This window comes from Varanus komodoensis, unplaced genomic scaffold (assembly GCF_004798865.1).
Source record: "Varanus komodoensis strain SLA01 unplaced genomic scaffold, ASM479886v1 scaffold16, whole genome shotgun sequence".
NCBI classification, from domain to species: Eukaryota; Metazoa; Chordata; class Lepidosauria; order Squamata; family Varanidae; genus Varanus; species Varanus komodoensis.
Window position 1 is genome coordinate 15,437,980 of NW_025335468.1, and position 19,110 is coordinate 15,457,089.

Genomic DNA, 19,110 nt, shown 5'->3' on the forward strand with positions numbered 1-19,110 from the left:
TTTCTGAGGTTTTAAACTTTATTGAGAACACAATCAAATGACCGGTGTCTTTGTTCTTATGTCCAAATATAGAAAAAGAGAACACAGAAAGATGTAAAGAAGACACAGATTTCATCAGCAATGGAATCTGCATATATTTCACTGGCCCTGTCCAAAATACTGAAATTTGTTAGATGGATTGAATGAACCCTTTCTTTTGATAGCTGTCAAAAGAAAGTGCACCTGAAAAGGGAGTTGGAGGTAGATCTCCCTTGTCCATATTATCCAGAGGCTCAAGGAAGTGTGACAAAGGTGGAGGGGACTGAGAACAGTAAGGCTGATAATAAAAAGCTAGAGCTTCCCCAAAGGGGCAGATCCTCCTTTTGAGAAAAAATCCCCTTCACTGCTGTGCTTTTCATTTGATAACTAATCAGTTGATGACTGTCAGATAGGCACGAAGGAACCTATTTGCAGCCTCTGGAACCTGTTTGTTCCAGAAAACAGTAAAAAATGGAAGTTGGACAATTTGATACTGCTAGCGTGGAAATTACCTTAACTGATAAGATTTATTGATGTTTATATAAGTATAGTTTTGAACAGTGCTTTTTTTGTAAGAAAAAAAGGTGCCGGAACTCATGAAATTATTTACCTTTCGCACATAGTTGATCACTGTACACACACCCACACACGTCAGTTGTGTAATGAAACATAACAGTCACCACCCACAGAAAGCACTCAGCGTGTGACCACACAACCAATCACAAGCCGAGCAGTGCCACAAGCCAAGCAGCGCCATCACAACCAGTGCAGGCGAAGTACACATGCGTTGGATTCAACACACAAGCAGCTCACATGCACCGTTTTAATGATTTTGCCGCCAACCTGCTACACTCGACAGGGCGATTCAAATCCACGTGGACCAAACATCAAATTTTCAAAAGTTACTTTTAAAACTTGGAAAATCTGTTGAAAAAAGATGCTGGAACTCTGTTCCGGTACGTTCTATGACCAAAAAAGCACTGGTTTTGAAGAGGAGTTCCATACATTCAGAGAATGAATTTGCTTGTGAAGGAGATCTCTCTGCACATGGTTCTCCACCCCCCCCCCACACACATACACACTAAGTGGGAGATTTTGTTTGTTGTGGGGTTTAGTTATCTGCACTGTATAGTCATATTTCTTCTGAACTAATTTTTGCAAGAAGAGTTATATTTACAAACACTTGTATGTGTACAAGTACAATGCTATACTGTCTGTCTATTAATAGCAAAATTTTCTTTTTATTAGGCCTTGCCTGACAAAGATGGGAAGAAATGCCTCTTTCTTATAAATAGCTTAGAGAAATGTTTTGAAATCAGTGCCTCTGATAAGAAGAAGAAACAGGAGTGGATTCAAGGTAAGGATGAACTGGCAACTTTAGAATTTTAAAGCTATTTGGGGGAAAAGTCCCCAAACATCTGTTTGCATTGTGAAATTTAGGGATATCTGTAAACTCAGAAAAAAGAAAAAATTGCAAAAGCTCCTCTAACTACTGCCTTTTTAATACCAAGAAATCTTTTTGTTAGGTGATAGAAGCTGCAAAAATATCAAGTGTTGGTACTTGTACCACCCCAATATAGTCAACAATTTTTCAGTTCTGACATGGGTGCTCTGTACTGTTTCTAGTGTGTACATGCTGGATCTCTAACGCCTTGACATTAGAAGTAACAACATACAGAAATAAACTAGCATTTTGCTTTTGTGGCAGGAAAACCATTTGGGCTATAATTATGTTGGCTCAAAATTGAGACAGTAACTTGCCTGAGAGTGTGCTGGTCATTCAGCAGTACAGGCAGTACAGACTCTGTTGTGTAGTACAGTCTCAGAAAAATTATGGGCTTTGGGGAGTAAAAGGAGAGATGATGTCAAACAGTGCTATCTTATTTCACATCATTCCTACTTCTGTTTGTATGTTTACTATTTTTAATGTTTTATAAGAGCAACAGGCCTAAGTAATAAACCCCAACGTCCCAGACTCATTTTTTAGTATGAGAACAGACAGGAAACAGCAACTGCTTAGTATCTTAGGACCTGAGAGACCCAAGTTAAAATCTCTAGCCCTATCAGAGACTGATGGACTTATGATCTGGTCAAGCAGTGTGCTATTACTGAATTATCACTTTGCCGTGATACTAAAAAGCTGAACACACTGTATACTCTAGAGTGCAAAGTTCCCTTTTTATTGTTAACCAGTGTTGCAGCTTGCTCAGTACTGCTGTCTGTGCTTATATTTATCATCATCATCATCATCATCATCATCAACAACAACACATTTTTCTATACCATCCAATAGGTGACACTCTCTGGGTGGTTCACAACAGTTCTTGAAAACCAAATGCAGGAAATAAAACATTATATAACATTTCATTCTACAGAATTTAAAACAGTTTAAAGCAGCTTAAAAAAGGTAACTAACATGAATGCCCCATCCTGTGGCAGTAAATACCATTAAATGCCTGGTAGTGGAGGACAGTGTTAAGTGGTGATAGCATGAGCACCAGGAAGGCTTCAGAGGGGAAACTGTAAGCCAAACTGCAGAAGAAATCGCCATCTATTGAGTCAGTTCAGCAGTCCATCTTTCTGGCCACTCTCACTTGCATCTCAGGTAGAGTTCTTTCCTAGTAACTGTACTGAAGATCTTTTCACTGGAGGTGCCTTAGGATCACCTGCTTGCAAATGGTGGACTCTACTGCTGAGCAACAGGCTTTCCTGAAATCTCTTTCATACTTGGATTCGAATAAGGTTAACCTGAAAGTAAACCCCACTTTCAGTGCGATAGGTGGAATTAGGTATAAGTAGGCTTTGTTAGGTTGCCATTCTGTGGGCTGCATGTGAGCTGTAAGTTCTGGGAACATTGGTTCTGGGAACGTTGGAAGTTGCCTTTCCTGAGTCAGACCACTGGCCTGCTTAGCTGAGTATTAGGGTTAGGATTGGGACTATCCAGGGTTTCAGGCAGGACTCTTTCCCTGCCCTACCTGGAGATGCTGCTAATTGAACCTGTGACCAGTTTCATGCAAAGCATCTTGACTTCTGAGGGAAAGTACCACACAACTGTTTCCTGGAAATGTTAGGCAATGACACTTTCACAAGCCACCAGATGTAACTGTATGATGCGTAGATCTGACCAAGACAAATGTACCTTGCAATTAAAGAGCAATACATTACAGTTAGGTAATAATCTTTAGTTTCAAAGTGAAGATAAATTTATACACTTTCATGTGGAACCATTTTCATTGTTCTACCGTACTTTGTGGAGAAATTACAAGGCATTATGATCATCAGACATCTCCCTTCCTTGTAGGCAAATATACTTGCCTGTGTATAAATCTTTATTGTGAAATATCTTGAAAACTTTAGCCAACCAGACCTTTATCACCTGTTTTCTAATTCACTAATCAAAATATGTAAGAATTAGCACATTTTATCTTGGAGGTTAATAATTTCCCAACATTTGTAGACCAGTGTTATTTATGACCATCACACCAGCATGTGGATCACAGATATGAATACAAGACCAGTCATCCTGGCGTACTGGCTTCAGTGTAGAAGTTAAATCGTAAGGCATGACTGGAAGATACCAGACTAACAACTGTAGTAAAGGAATGTCTATTCTTAAATCAAAAAATAATATTGTGGCTGTTAAATAAATAGTGCATAATTTTTCTCTCTGCATTTTTTTTATAAACAATTCAAACAGCTATTCAGACAACTGTAAACCTGCTAAGATTAAATAGCCCTCCCCCTCACAAGGAAGCACGCCAGAAACGTAAAGAATTACGCCAGAAACTGCAAGCTGAACAAGAGGAACTGGAGAGGCAAATGAAAGAGCTGCAAGTGGCCAATGAAAACAAACAGAAGGAACTGGAGATGGTTCGAAAGGTGGGCACAGGCCTCAGGCCTCCTCTCAGTGACGTTCTGTCCTGTTAGAACAGAGACTACAATGCACTACTCTTTTCAGTGCCAGGCAAAGACCTCCTTATTTTCCCAGCAAATTTAGTTTTGGTCTGTTTTAAACCCTGTACTGGATTTTAAATCTTTGTAATACTGTTAGGCCTCACTCTGAACTTTTACTTTCATGTTAATGCTATAGTTTTAGTCAGTGCTTTTTTTGTAAAAAAAAAAAAAAAAAAAAAGGTCCTGGAACTCACGTCTTTGGGTCACACTTTTACACAATGGTCTCCCCCGGCAGTAAGCACTCAGCACGCGACCACATGACCGATCCCAAGCCGAGCAGCGTCCCAAGCCGAGCGGCGCCCTCACAATCAGCGCCGACAATCAGCGCTGACAAACAAGCAGCCCGCAGGCACTATGTTAATGATTTTTGCCGCCAACCTGCTATGCCCATTCACAATCACTTGGAAAAATCCGTCAAAAAAAGGTGCTGGAACGCTGTTCCGGTGTGTTCTGTGACAAAAAAAAGCCCTGGTTTTAGTCAGTTAAAGTGTTATACTGTATTTTATGCTATCTTTTATGTTTTTAATTGTTTTGAATTGTTGTGAACCACCCAGAGAGCTTTCTCTGTTGGGCACTATGAAAATGTAATACTTTGATTAGGAAAGATCCCTTGCCTCAAGAAGTACAACTTGGAACTTCTTCAGTCAAAATATACTTCCAAAGTACATAGTCTGCTCCTGGTAAAATTTACTAAATATAGTAATAGAATGTCCTGGCAGCATGCTCTAAAAAGTCTATCTCAGATATAATCATTGCACCATGTGAATTATCTTCTCTCTAAAACAATTTTGAAATGGAGATGGGAAAAAGAAACTGAATGTGTTTGTTTTTTGTTACTGAATTGCACCAGAAAGTAGATAATCTTGCACAATTCTTCTTTCATAGCAGAAGTTCCTGAGAGGCTATTCTTCTCTGCTCCCCCCCCCCACCCCGGCTCAGAGGAGAAGAGGAAAGTTTCTACCCACAAAGGCTGAGAGAGGGTGCATGTGCTGTATTAGCATGAAATAAGAGCTTTTATCCAATACAAAAATGTGTAATAAAGCCACAGTTTCTTGATTGGGGAAATCTGGATAATGTTGTGCTGTCATTCCAGCAAGTTGAATGTTGCTCACCTTGATTATCTTGCAGTCAAGGGGAGGAAGATTCCTTGGTGCTGCCAAGCACATGGCTCATCCTTGAAGGGAATTTTCAGGCCTGGGAGAAGATAACAGGCTCAGGTCATTGGCATAGATACATAGAATCACATAGAATTGCACTTTATACAATAAAAAGATAATTAGGGCTCACTAGCTGATTTGATCTTAGGGTTCTCAATGTTGTTAGGGTAGTTCTACTGTGAAACTGTATCTGCAAGCTGCCCAGAACAGCTTTTCTTATTTGTGTAGTCCAAGGGTTTCCAACCCTTTTCGACTCACTAATGTATTTAGAAAATTGAGAAATTGCTGTTCCCATGTGGTTTGCTGCATAACAAATGCCATGGGAGCCTGCTTGTCAAGAAGTGGTAGTGAGGATAGAAATAGTGAGGCTAGAGACTGGGAAGGAGGTGCCCCTTAGTTCGCTCAGACCTTATGGTCCGCACAGGTTTCTCCTCTTTGCTCCTTCTCCCTCCTCTTCTCTCTCCATTCTCAGTCTCTAGCCTTGATATTTTTCTTCCCCAACCCTTTTCCTGCCTTTTCTCTCCTGCCTAAACCACTAGCCATTTTCTTTCTCTCCCTTCCTTCCTAGCTCCCAGTCTTGCTCTTTTTCTCCCACTCACCTTTTTATCTTGCTGTTTCGTCTCACTTCCAGCCTCTACCCTTGCTATTTGTCCCTCTACCAAGCTCTTTACATCTCTGTTTTGCTCCATTCCAAGTCCCTTTCTTCACTCTTTCCCTACCCTTTTGTCTTGCTTTCTTTTCTTGCACACTGAACAAGGAGAATCTGGCACCCACATTTTTTTCTATTTTTAATTATTTTTAAGGGGACTAGGAGTGAAGAGCTGTGGAGGTGTCACTGGGGTGCCATGCTGGGGACCCCCTGGTATAGTTTTAAGAGCTGTGCAGTTTTCCTTCTAATGCATTGAACTTAAAGTATTTCATAATAATGGCTAGCACTCATGCAGAGACAGAGTAATACATGAGTACAGTGCAAAGATGTGGGAGTTCCTTCTTTATGAGTTTTAAGCCACACTCAGATGAAAGGAAGTGTTCTAGTGTCAGGCAAAAATATAATTCTGAGTTTGCTGGATGCAGACTGGAACTACTAGTAGGTAACAGACAACGTAGTAGTGAACTGAGGCAAAAATTAACTGTTCTAAATGACTGTTACAAGAAACTGAAGTTTGAGAAAAGCACAGTCTGCCACTGGTATAGTGTGTGTGTGGCAAGAGTGGGGACTTGTTGGAAGATCACGTACTGAATTTTATTGTTGACAGAAGGTGTATTCATAAAGGTTCATTTTTTAATCCTGTGACGCGTATTCAGCCTATTTAGTTTACCTAAATGTCTGATAGCTTATTTAGCATGGTGAAAGAATTATGGGGCCAACAAGGGCATCATAGTAAAGCTGGAGGAATTTCCCCACAAGTATTTATTTTGCTACTGCTTTCTTATTGCCAGTTTAGCACAAAATGCCAAACGTTTTAGAAACCAGTTAGATATGGCTAGTGGTTGTGGCCAAGCTTGAATCCAGGGTCTTGTTCTTCAACATTCCTTCTTTTATTGTGTAACATAAGACCGCATCTGTTGGTACCTTATCCTGACTGCACAATAGGAAGGCTGGCAGTGTGTACAGGATAGCCAAAAGAAAGTCACAGAGAGGTTGCTGCTGCAAGGAACAATCCAGACACTCCTTTGTTGCTCACAGAAGCATTTGAGCATGTGCCAAGCAGGGTCCCAGCCATTGCTGGTAGAATTGCAAATCAAAGTAATGCTGGCCTGTGCCTTCTGCATGAGTCTGGCATGATATATGTGCTATCCTAGGGTTTTATGGTCTGTACACAGTACCAGAGCTTTTCCTCATTAGCCTAGGCCAGTGATGGTGAACCTATGGCACGTGTGCCCAAAGGGGCACGCAAAGCCCTCTCTGTTGGCATGCAATCACCCCAGCAGCCATGTGCATATTTGGAAAGATTAAGGGCGCCAGGCAATGGCATCACTCATTAGCCACACAGAGCCCTCTTTGTCAGCACAGGATGGATCGCCCAGATCCCCCAGCAGTCATGCGCATATTCAGAAAGATGAAGGGCACCAGGCAACAATGTCACTCATGGCTGGTCAGTGAGCTGCCAGGGATTTGCTTGGACTCCGATTTTAGCAGAAGGTAGGACAGGTAGGAAATACACTCAGGTAGGAAATACACTCAGATGCCTTTTCAGGGCAGGCCAAAAGCTGGTAGTCAGTGGAACGTTGCTCCCTTGTGCTGGTGGTCAGCAAATTCAGGTTGGCAGTTTACGATAAATAAGTGGGTTCTGAGTTGCAGTTTGGGCACTCAGTCTCTAAAAGGTTTGCCATCACTGGCCTAGGCTATCCTTTCCTTGTTCTGTTTTAGCACGTGGCACCACTCATTTGCATGGGTGTGATATATTAAATCTTATTTCCTGCTCAACAAGTATCTGTGGACAGTGCATCCTTTATCCTACGTGTCGCTTGCTTTTTGTGAGCTGTTCTCTAGTTTATGTGGGTTAATGCATTCAGAATGTGGTTTTAATTTTTTTTTTACTGTTTTCTTAATATAGATAAGATACAGAAAGAAAAAGGACAGAAGAAAAAAATGAAATAAAATTGCCAAGGGATTTTAAACAAATATAACCAATACATTCATAACCTGCAAATTTTCAAACAGACCAAAAATTTCTATTTTTCTGTCAGTCAATATTCTGTTGAAGCTCGAAACAAGAATGGCTATAGTTTTCTATACTGACAAATTTTCCAGTCACTTCAAATCAATTATAAATTATTAACAACATTTTACAAGCTTCCTTTTACATCATATTAATCACACTGGACATAATAGAATTTCCATTTATCATTAAATTCTTCAATTGGTTAGTCTTTAAATTCTTTAGTTAATTTAAATTAACTAAATTTAAAAATTCTTTAATTTTGCCATCACTGCATGCTCTGCCAACTTATTTTTCCAGTCTTCAATAGTTGGGCATTCTGGTGTTTTCCATTTAGAAGCAATTATAAGTCTTGCTGCTGCTGTCAGATATTTAAATAACTCTGACATGTTCTTTGAAAAAGTCTTTGGTATTATGTTCCAAAGCATATTCTGAAGACTTATAGGACATTTAGTTGTAAAAGTTTTTTTTTTATTTCTGCATGTATCAACTTCCAAAATCTTTCAGTTATTTCACAAGTCCACCACATATGGTAGAAAGTCCCATCTATTTTATTACATTCCAACATTTTCCATTGTAGTTCTTCTCTATTTTTATATACCTTTTGAGCTGATATACCATCGAAAAAACATGCCAATTATCTCTTGGTGCATAACTAGATATAATTTTAATGTCTTTCTTCCGTAAAACTTTCCATTTATTTCTTCTCCGAGATTTTGCATCCAACTTGTCATCCATTTCTTATCTTGCCGATTTTCAATATCATGTTGAAGTAACTACTTTTAGAGTCTTTCTAATAGATGATCATTTTGTTGCATAATCAGCTTTTTGGAATCTTTCAGGTCTCTTGCAGTGCCTTTCCCAATTGGTAATAAACAAGCCACTGTGTATTTTTTCCTTCATCTTTTATTTGTTGCCAAGATTTAGCTTGTCCTTGTTAGTCAGTCATATCCCCATAGTTTATAAAGTCATTTTTTCCTTAAGTATTTTCCATATGCTTCAACGAAGGACACTGAAGGAGAAATCAGAGGACTAATTCTTTTTCTTATAGAACACCACATTTTTATTAGGCTGTCTCTTAATGCATGATTATTATTTGATACCAGTTCTTTTTAAGTGTTTGGCCCATAAGCAATTGTGTATTCCTCCTTCAAGATCTGCTATTTCTAACTTCACTAGCCTATCATTATCCAGTCTGAAATACAAACCAGGCCAGCTGTGTAATAGTATAGCTTTAAATTAGCTATTGTGAGATCTTCTCTCTCCTTTTCATCTTGAAGGATTTTGAATCTAATCCTTGACTTTTTGCTATCCCAGATAAAAGTATTCAATTGTTTTTGCCACTCTTGGAAAGATTTTCCCAGTATTGAAATTGATGTCATCTGAAATAGAAAATTCAATTTGGATAGTACATTCATTTGTATAATAGAAATTCTTCCCAATCTCGATACTTTTAATTTGGTCCATTTTTTTGCAGATCTTTTTGAATCTTCATCCATGTTGTTTGGTAATTGTCTTGAAATAATGTACCGTTATGTCCCATTACATTTATCCCTACATATTTGACCAGGTTTGAAGTTATTTCACATCCTGAAATCTTTTTTTATATTCTTCTCTTCCCGTTTCATTGCAAACTTGAATATTTTATTAATCTTATAGACTGAATAAAGTAAAAAAATCTATTTGATCTACTATATAAAGATTAGATTGATGTGGATTTAAAATGGTCAGAACTATATCATTGGCATAACATTTCATTTTATATTCTTCTCCATCTACTTTTAAGCCTTTAATTTTTGATGCTTAACTTATTTCTTTGCCAAAATTTCCAGTACTTCAATAAATAAAAGAAGTGATAAAGAGCATCCTTGGTGTGTTCTCTTCTCCTTTTGAAAACTGTTAGTACTCCATTAATTAAAATCCTAACATTTTGTCTGAATCCTAGCATTCAGAACATTTTGAATGTAGTGTAGGCTGCTGGACTTTCTGACTTTTAGGTCTTTCCTAAACTTATGGTTTCACAATTGATTGTTCAACTAAGAATTAGTCCAGCCTGGAAGCAAATACCTTCCTGGTTTTAATTTTTATTTTATATCCTGCCTTTTCATATTTCCCCCCAGAATGGCTTACAACACATTTAACATTACAAATACAATCAAGCAAAAACATTGCAATGTTAAAACTACATAATAGTTTGGACCCATGCATATACACAAATCAGTAGGAAATATCGCCTCTCTCTCTTCCAATACAGCAACTTGAAGAAGCTGCAACTCGAGCTTCAGAGGAAGAGAAGAAGCGTCTGCAGACTCAAATGGAACTGCAAGATAGATTCAGTCTTGAGCTAGAGAGAGAGAAAATGGTAAGTGTCTCCGAACAACAAAACAATATGATGGTGATTAAGGTATTACTAGTCCATGTATGTGGATAAAAAGGAGAAATCAGAGACAAGCTTATGAGCCTGTGGGAAGGGGGTTCTTGGTAGAGAGAGGAAAGGACTTCCCTCACAGAAGGATGAATGCTGCCATTTGTTCTGGACCAGGAACTGGGAGACTGTCTCAGCCCAAGGGCCAGACTCAGTTTGAAAAAGCTCTTGGATGCTGCATTCTGGTGAGAATGTAGGGGTGAAGGGGCCAAACACTCCAGAAAGTACTAGCATCTGGTATGTTAACTCTCACATTGCCAGTATCTGAGCCCTGAGAGAGGCATTTCAGCCTTTTAGAATGGCAAAAGCAGCACAAGGGCCAGGAAGCACCAGCCCATTGGTGCTTGGGAAAGGGGCTGAGGCCATTTGGTAATTCCTGAGGGCTGGCTTGGTATCCTAGGGACGCTAGATTTGGCTCATAGACCTGAAGATTCTGACCCTTGTTCTGAAGAATGATGAAATAATCCTTTATATTGCTAGATAAGACAGAAAATGGAAGAGCAGGTTGCACAGAAGTCATCTGAGCTAGAACAATATTTACTGAGAGTCCGGGAACTTGAGGAAATGTATAAGCAGCTGCAGGAGGCCTTGGAAGATGAGAAACAAGCACGCCAAGATGAGGAGACTGTCAGGAGACTTCAAGCCAGGTCAGTTTGTAATTTTATAAAACAGGAATAAATTGCGGGCTCGACAGTATGGCATGAAGGGGCTGCCATTCACTTACCTAACACTTACCCAGCAGAATGCCTGAAGAGGTATAGCATTGCCGGATGACAAAGCAATGTTAATATTCCTATGCTGAGGCAGGATCCACCATTCTTCAACCCATGTGAAACATTTCTTCTGGCATTCTATAACATGAAGGGCAGGAGAACAAGATCTATTAAGCTGGAGTGGTCTGTAGTCAAGAAATTGGGTTAATGTAAACTGAGCTATGTGCTTAAGGGGATGATAGAAAAATCAGAAAGGGAGCAGCTATTTTGGTCTGTGAGGTAATTTCAACTCCAAGTGTAGTAGGTTGGAGTATGAAGACCTTCCACTGATTTGTTTTAGACTTAATCCTTCCTTGGCCAAGTAGCTCATCTGGAAAAGAGATGCAGATTGGACAGTGTTTTTCTAAGTATACATTCCTCAGTTGGTATATACTCTTTCTAGGCTGCTGGAAGAAGAGTCCGCCAAGAGAGCAGAACTGGAGAAATGGCATTTAGAGCAACAGCAGACCATTCAGGTGACTGAAGCTGAGAAGCAGGAGTTGGAAAATCAGAGAATGGCGAAGGAACATGCTCTTCAAGTTGCCATGCAGCAGTTAGAACAGCTGGAATTGGATAGAAAGCAAGCACTTGAACAGTATGAGGTGAGCTAATGCAAACGTGCATATCTGCTTGACTTGGACATCTGTTTGAAGGGAAAAGGATTAAATTAAGTGTTTTAAAGCCTTGGTGACAGGGTAGTTGGAGCCATAAAGTTTAAAAATTCAACATTGCTAGCATGTGCAGGATTCAGCCAAGGATAGTACATGATATGCAGCTGCAAACACATGAAGGCAGATATGTGGAGTGCATGTGATTGCCTTGCCTCAGGCTGATGCAGAGGTAATGTGAAAAGGCTTTCTTTTTGTGGTCTTCTTTCTCTTGTAAACTACAATTTTTGCCTCTAGAATGAATAAAACACTTACTGTTGTTACTTAACTTCTTTGAATCTTGTTTTAGGAGGTAAAAAAGAAGTTGGAAGCAGCAGCAAACAAGACCAAGAGCTGGAAAGACAAAGTAGCTCATCATGAGGGATTGATTCGATTAATTGAACCAGGTGGGAAGTAATTCTGTGAATCAGCAAAGTTGTTGTTGGTTATTTTTATTAACCATGATGCATTGTGCTTTCCCAGACATTTTATTTATTTTATTTATTATTAGAACATTTCTATGCAGCCCCTTGCCGAAGCCTCGGGGCGGCTTACAACACTTGAGCTGTTAATTAATCACCCCAGGCTGCATTTCCTCTTAGCAGACTGGGAAAGACTAGTTGGGAAAACATGATTTAAGTAAGTTCTGAATGGATATAGGAATGGGCTGCAAACAAGGCCAGCTGATATGGTAGGTGCTGCTGTGATAAGCTCCCCATAAAACATCATCGTGACATAATAATAGTATGAAACTATTCAACTATGAAACTCTGCTAGCCTTTGTTCTCAAAGTTGTCTTCAGCTTTTACACATCTCCTTTTTGTTTATTGTACAAATATAAATATGTCTGAGATTACAGTGCCAACTTGCAATGTGTGCATATATGTGTAGTTCTTTGCTTTCCCTTTTATGAAAACAAAGTGGCTGGCCACTAGCAGAAAATATACCTCATCGGTCTGGTTTTTTTATTTCTTCTGAGGAAATAGGAACTTTAACCATCGGAAAAGTTACACCTTGATTGCAATTATCACCTTAGCTAAAAGAACCATTGTTGTATAATGGTTAGAGTGTTGGACTGGGACTTAAGAGATCTGGGTTCTAGACCTCCCTTGGCTATGAAGCTCACTGGGTGACTTTGGGCCAGCTGCTGATTCTCAGCCTAACCTACCTGACAGGGTTGTTGTGAGGATAAAGTAGAGAGAAGGGGAGCCCTGTAAAGCCTCACTGGATTCTTGCAGGAGGAAAAAAGGCAGGATATAAATGTGACAACAGCAGCAAATTCACAGCCAAGTGCAGATCTCCTGTATCCCAGTGCAGCATTCTAGCCACTACAGCACACTGGCTTTCCTTCCTTCTGCAGTACCCCCACAGTGTGGTTTCTACCAGAACAGCTGCTTTTAAGCATTTAAGATTTTATGTTCAAGCATCCATAGTTGTCCTATTTACTGGCATCCCAATTGCAATTTTTACTGACACCTTAAAAGGGCATAGTTTCAACATATACTTTAATTTACAGAAAGCAGTAAAAATCAGATGGAATAATTACAGGTTGAAGTTTCTAAAACTGCATATTATGATTTAAACCAGAGTTTGACAGCTTAAAATATAACTGCAGTTTTATGAAGATTATTCTATTAGTTTATAGTATATAGTATTGTGGTTTTGGTGTTTATACATGTTCTATACATGATTATTGTATCCCACTCTGGTACCTCTGAGGCTGAAAGGTAGTTAAAATATTTTAAATAAACTGTTACTTTTGAGGGGATGAACTACCATATCCAAATTGTGGTACAACTAATCACAAGGATTGGGGTGTAACTCGAGATGGGCTGCAGTATTGGCATTGAAAGTGCTTCAAGTAAAAATGCGGTGTGTTACAGGTTCCAAGAATCCTCACTTGATCACAAATTGGGGACCAGCAGCCTTCACTGAAGCTGAACTTGAACAAAGAGAGAAGAGTTGGAAGGGGAAAAGGAGCACTTCGGAGCAGTAAACGAAGCTTAAATGTTTGGGGGCAGGCAGGAAGAAATCTAATTGCTAAATATATTAAGCAATACCAGCTTAAAATACCATTGTTTAAAATAGAGCTGGTTCAAGATTTCCATCAACAAGTTGAATTGGCCAACAAAATATCCATTCTCTACTGCACATATTTGACTAAAGCATTGTCATGCTCCTATGCAATGTAAACCAATAAATTATAGCACAGTTTGGGTGGATGTGGGAGTAAGGGTCCATATGGCTTGAAATTTACATAAATTGTTGCTATATTGACTACTACCCTTACCCAGATCAGAAAAGATTGTGTGTTCTGACTTGAACTGTGCTTTTTGCCTTTTGATGGGAAAGTTGAGTGAGCCTCTTACTGTGTTCAGTTAACATAGGCTGGCTAATGCACTATAAACTCAACCTGTTAGTTACATGTTTGGGGCAATTTCTAAATCTTAGCAAGACAGTAGTGTGTAAAGGAAAATTTGAAGAGAATGTAAGTTAGATTCAGATTTAAGCTGCATCAGCTGTGCTGGTGGAAGTGGATTTTCCCACTCCCTCCTTTAGCCCTGAAAATGTGCTACCCAGAGAGTCAGGAGACCCTGTGAAATGGGTTGAGCTAGGGGAAAGGAAGATCCCCAAAAAACAGGCCAAGGAACTTTCCTCAAGCTGAGTCATTCTGCTTGTGGAAGACAGTTCCTGAACCCAGCTCCATGAATTGTATGTTAAATATCTCATAACTTAGTAATATCTGTCTGCAAATAGTAGACAACTGCAAATTATTGTAATTTTGAGAAATACAAATATCCTTTGTGTTGGAAGATAGCTTTTGGCAGAATTCTTGCAGTTCTTTTCCTAGGTTTAGGAAGCCTAGTTTAGGAATTCATAGTTCAGTCCTGGCAGTGTGTACTCCTGAGCCTTTTACTTTAAAATGTTATGTTATGTTATTTGTGAAGTCATGCCTGACCCATCGCAACCCCATGGACAACATTCCTTCAGGCTCTCCTATCCTCCACCATCCCCCAGAGTCCATCCAAGCTCACACCGACTGCCTCAGTGACTCCATCCAGCCACCTCATCCTCTGCTGTTCCCTTCTTCTTTTGTCGTCAATCATTCCCAGCATTAGGCTCTTCTCCAGTGAGTTCATCCTTCTCATTAGGGGACCAAAGAGTTTCATCTTCAGTATCTGGCCTTCTAAAGAACACTCAGGGTTGCTCTCCTTGCAATCCAAGGGAGTCTTCTCCAGCACCACAATTCAAAGGCCTCAGTTTTTCAGCGCTCAGCCTTCCTTATGGTCCAACTTTTATACATTTCAATTGGGAAAACCATAGCCTTGACTATAGGAACTTTTGTTGGCAGGGTGATGTCTCTGCTTTTTAGTATGCTGTCTAGATTTGCCATAGCTTTCCTCCCCAGGAGCAAGCGTCTTTTAATTTCCTGGCTGCAGTCCCTGTCTGTGGTGATCTTGGAGCCCAGGAAAATAAAATCTGTCACTACCTCCATTTCATCCCCATCTATTTGCCAGTAAGTGATAGGACTGGATGGCATGATCTTAGTTTTCTTAATGTTGAGTTGCAAGCAAACTTTTCTTCCCCTTCACCCACATCAAGAGGCTCTTTAGTTCCTCTTCACTTTCTGCCATTAGAGTGGTATCATCTGCATATCTGAGGTGGTTGATATTTCTCCCAGCAATCTTAATTCCAACTTGTGATTCATCTAGTCCTGCCTTTCTCATGATGTGCTCTGCATATAAGTTCAATAGGCAGGGCAACAGTTGGCATAGTCAATGAAGCAGAAGTAAATGTTTTTCTGGAACTCCCTAGCTTTCTCCATGATCCAGCGTATGTTGGCAGTTTGATCTCTAGTTCCTCTCCCTCTTCGAAACCCTGCCTGTACTTCTGGTAGTTCTCGGTCCACATTCTGCTGGAGCCTAGGTTGTAGGATTTTGAGAATAACTTTGCTAGCATGTGAAATGAGTGCAATGGTGCAGTAGTTTGAACATTCTTGGGCATTGCCCTTCTTTCGAATTGGAATGTAAACTGATCTTTTTCAATCTTGTGGCCATTGTTGAGTTTTCCAAATTTGCTGGCATATTGAGTGTAGCATTTTAACTGCATCGTCTTTTAGGATTTTGAATAGCTCAGCTGGAATACTGTCTCCTCCACTAACTTTGTTGTTGCTCAGACTTCCTAAGGCCCATTCGACTTCACTTTCCAGGATGTCTGGCTTGAGGTCAGCGAACACCCCATCGTGGTTATCAGGGACATTAAGCTCTTTCTTGTATAGTTCTGTGTAATCTTGCCACCTCTTCTCAATCTTCTCTGCCTCTGTTAGGTACCTACCATTTTGTCCTTTATCATGCCCACCTTTGCATGAAACGTTCCTTTCATATGTCCAGTTTTCTTGAAGAGATCTCTGGTCCTCCCTATTCTATTGTTTTCTATTTCTTTGCACTGTTTATTTAAGAAGGCATTCTTACCTCTTCTAGCTATTCTCTGGAATTCAGCATTCAATTGGGTGTATCTTTTCTCCCTTGCCTTTTGCTTCCCTTCTTTCCTCAGCTATTTGTAAATCTTCCTTAGACAGCCATTTTGCTTTCTTGCATTTCTTTTTCTTTGGGATGGTTTTAGATGCTACCTCTTGTACAATGTTGCGAACTTGCATCCATAGTTCTTCAGGCACTCTGTCTATCAGATCTAATTCCTTAAATCTATTTGTCACCTCTACGGTATATTCATCAGGTATATGATTTAGGTCATACCTGAGTGGCCTAGTGCTTTTTCCTACTTTCTTCAATTTAAGCCTAAATTTTACGAGAAGCTCATGATCTGAGCCACAGCCAGCTCCTGGTCTTGTTCTGACTGACTGTATAGAGCTTCTCCATCTTTGGCTGTAGAGCACATAGTCAGTCTGATTTCTGTGTTGACCATCTGATGTTCATGTGTAGAGCCGTCTCTTGGGTTGTTGGAAAAGAGTGTTTGCTATGACCATCGTATTCTCTTGACAGAATTCTACCAGCTTGTGCCCTGCTTCATTTTGTACTCCAAGGCCAAACTTGCCTGTTATTCTGGTTATCTTTTGGCTTCCTACTTTAGCATTCCAATCCCCCATGATGATAAAGACATCATTTTTTGGTATTATTTCTAGAAGGTGTTGTAGGCCTTCATAGATCCGGTCAACTTCAGCCCCTTCAGCATCAGTGGTTGGGGCATTGACTTGGACTATTGTGATGTCGAATGGTTTGCCTTGGATTTGAACTGAGATTATTCTGTCATTTTGGAGATTGTATGCCGGTACTGCTTTTCCTATTCTTTTATTGACCATGAAGGTTACTTCAATTCTTCTGAGGGATTCTTGCCCACCGTAGTATACCTGATGGTCATCTGAATTAAATTCACCCATTTCTGTCCATTTTAGTTTATTGATTCCCAAGATGTCAGTGTTCAGTCTTGTCATCTCATGTTTGACCACATACAGTTTATCTTGATTCATCGATCTTACATTCCAGTTTCCTATGCTGCAATGTTCTTTGCAGCATCGGACTTTCCTTTCACCACCAGATACATCTGCAACTGAGTGTCCTTTCGGCTTTGATCCAGTCGCTTCATTCTTTCTGGCACTACTAGTACTAGTCCTCTGCTCTTCCCCAGTAGCATATTGGACACCCTCCGACTTGAGGGGCTTGTCTTCTGGTGTCATATCTCTTTGCCTTTTGGTACTGTCCATGGGGTTTTCATGGCAAAGATACTGGAGTGGGTTGCCATTTCCTTCTCCAGTGGATCAGTTTTTGTCAGAACTCTCTGCTATGATCTGTCTGTCTTGGGTGCCCCTGCATGGCAAAACTCATAGCTTCAGTGCGCTATGCAAGCCCCTTCATCACAACAAGGCAGTGATTAAAGTATTTACTTTAAAATACTTTTTACTAATTCTTTTGTTTTTCTTTGGTTTTTGTAGTTCTTATATATTTGGACTTGGAAAAGGGTTTCTTACTATTCTTATTGACCTCTGTAAACAGAAAAAAAAAATGATTTTTATGTTTACGATATTGACTTTTTTTGTCCACTTGTATTTTCTCTCAAGTATCAGGCACCAGGAGTTTACCATGCCAAACTTTTCTGATCTAGTATTGTTCCTTAAAGACACATCTCTAAGGAAGTCTTTGTTGGGACCATGCAAATCTCTTGTAGTCCAGTGTTATTCAAACCTTTGATACCTGGTGGACAGGATATTTTCTGGGTTAAAACTGGAGGCACACATTAATCTTTACATTCAGATATGTACATATTTGCCTATTCATTTCTCAGTGTAATAGGCAGACTATTTTCTGTGCAAAGACATGATAGCACAATTAATATGGTCCAATTAATGTTTTACCTTCCCCTTTATCCAGTGTTTTTGGGGTGATGGTGATGCTTATGGAGTTCCTTCTTCCCCTTTTCTAGTGAGGACCTTGTTAAAGGAATCCTGGTCTTGGATGACCAGTGCTGCGTGGACTCTTCCCACTTTGCAATACAGGGTGGTGGATGTATCTAACGTGATTGCTCAACTTTTCAGAGGACATATCAGTCCTTTTCAAGTTGCACAGTTTGGGAAACACTGCCACAGACCACTGGTCTCTTCGACTGAAGTGTTCTACACTATTTGCTCCGCTTGTCTAAGGACACAGTCCTGTGCACACTTACCCCAGAGTAAGTCCAACTGAACACAGTGATCTTCCTTCTAAGTAGACATGCATAGGTTTGTACTGTTTTCCATTCATCTGCTTTCTTAATTACAGGTATTTGCTGATGTACTTTGTTAACAAACAATTCTTGCTTACCAAATTTGTACAGTTTTCCTATACAGTCCAAGTATAAGTGCAGCTAATAGTTGCTAAATTATTTTTCAGGTTAATGTAAAATTAATATTCTAGCTTTAAAGTAGTAGAATAAAGAATAGTATTGTTCAATTTTGTATGGTTTAATACCACACAGACAAAACATGCAGTCTTGAAAAAGAGCCATTCCTTCAGTTCTGGAACTCACTTGGGGGAAATCATGCAAGCACTACCATGCATCATTCTCTATTCATGTCATTAAGATTATCTCGTGGAATTAATGGATGCAATGTATGGCATGTATGGAGCAATAATCCTGGCTGAATTAGGACCTCTGTGATTCTGGGCAAAAAAACTGTTGGGGTAAACAAACATTGACATGCCCCAGCTCCATTGGAGTTCTTCCTGTGCTTAGTTCTATTTGTTTTTACTAACTGAAAATGTTTATCAGAAATGTTCCAAGAAATGATTACGTGAATGAATATTAATGGAATTCAGGTTCTCAATTTTGTAGTTAATTTACAATAAACATTAGTTTTTATGTTGGAAATATGTTCACATTCCTAACTTGATTTGAACCATCAATAGTAGCATTGTTATAGTTTGTTAAAATCTGGGAAGCTAGTTGTGGTAATATTTATAATGTCCAAACATATTAGTTTAATGCCTAGTGTTACACTGCATT

General features: G+C 39.6%; 1 protein-coding gene across 2 annotated transcripts in view; it reads left to right on the top strand.

The window, feature by feature from the left end:
* The window catches only part of SWAP70 (switching B cell complex subunit SWAP70), a 60,825-nt gene that overhangs the window by 20,576 nt on the left and 21,139 nt on the right, over positions 1-19,110 (top strand). Inside the window, exons 6-12 of one of the 2 annotated variants that reach the window (XM_044425795.1) lie at positions 1,267-1,375; positions 3,716-3,897; positions 10,047-10,154; positions 10,698-10,864; positions 11,373-11,571; positions 11,927-12,023; positions 13,500-14,628. In XM_044425795.1, the coding sequence (XP_044281730.1) occupies positions 1,267-1,375; positions 3,716-3,897; positions 10,047-10,154; positions 10,698-10,864; positions 11,373-11,571; positions 11,927-12,023; positions 13,500-13,612 (975 nt within the window). In that variant the 3' untranslated portion in view covers positions 13,613-14,628. Of the gene's footprint in view, positions 1-1,266; positions 1,376-3,715; positions 3,898-10,046; positions 10,155-10,697; positions 10,865-11,372; positions 11,572-11,926; positions 12,024-13,499; positions 14,629-19,110 lie in introns of those variants that run through there. The other variant, XM_044425796.1, reaches the window with a different exon arrangement.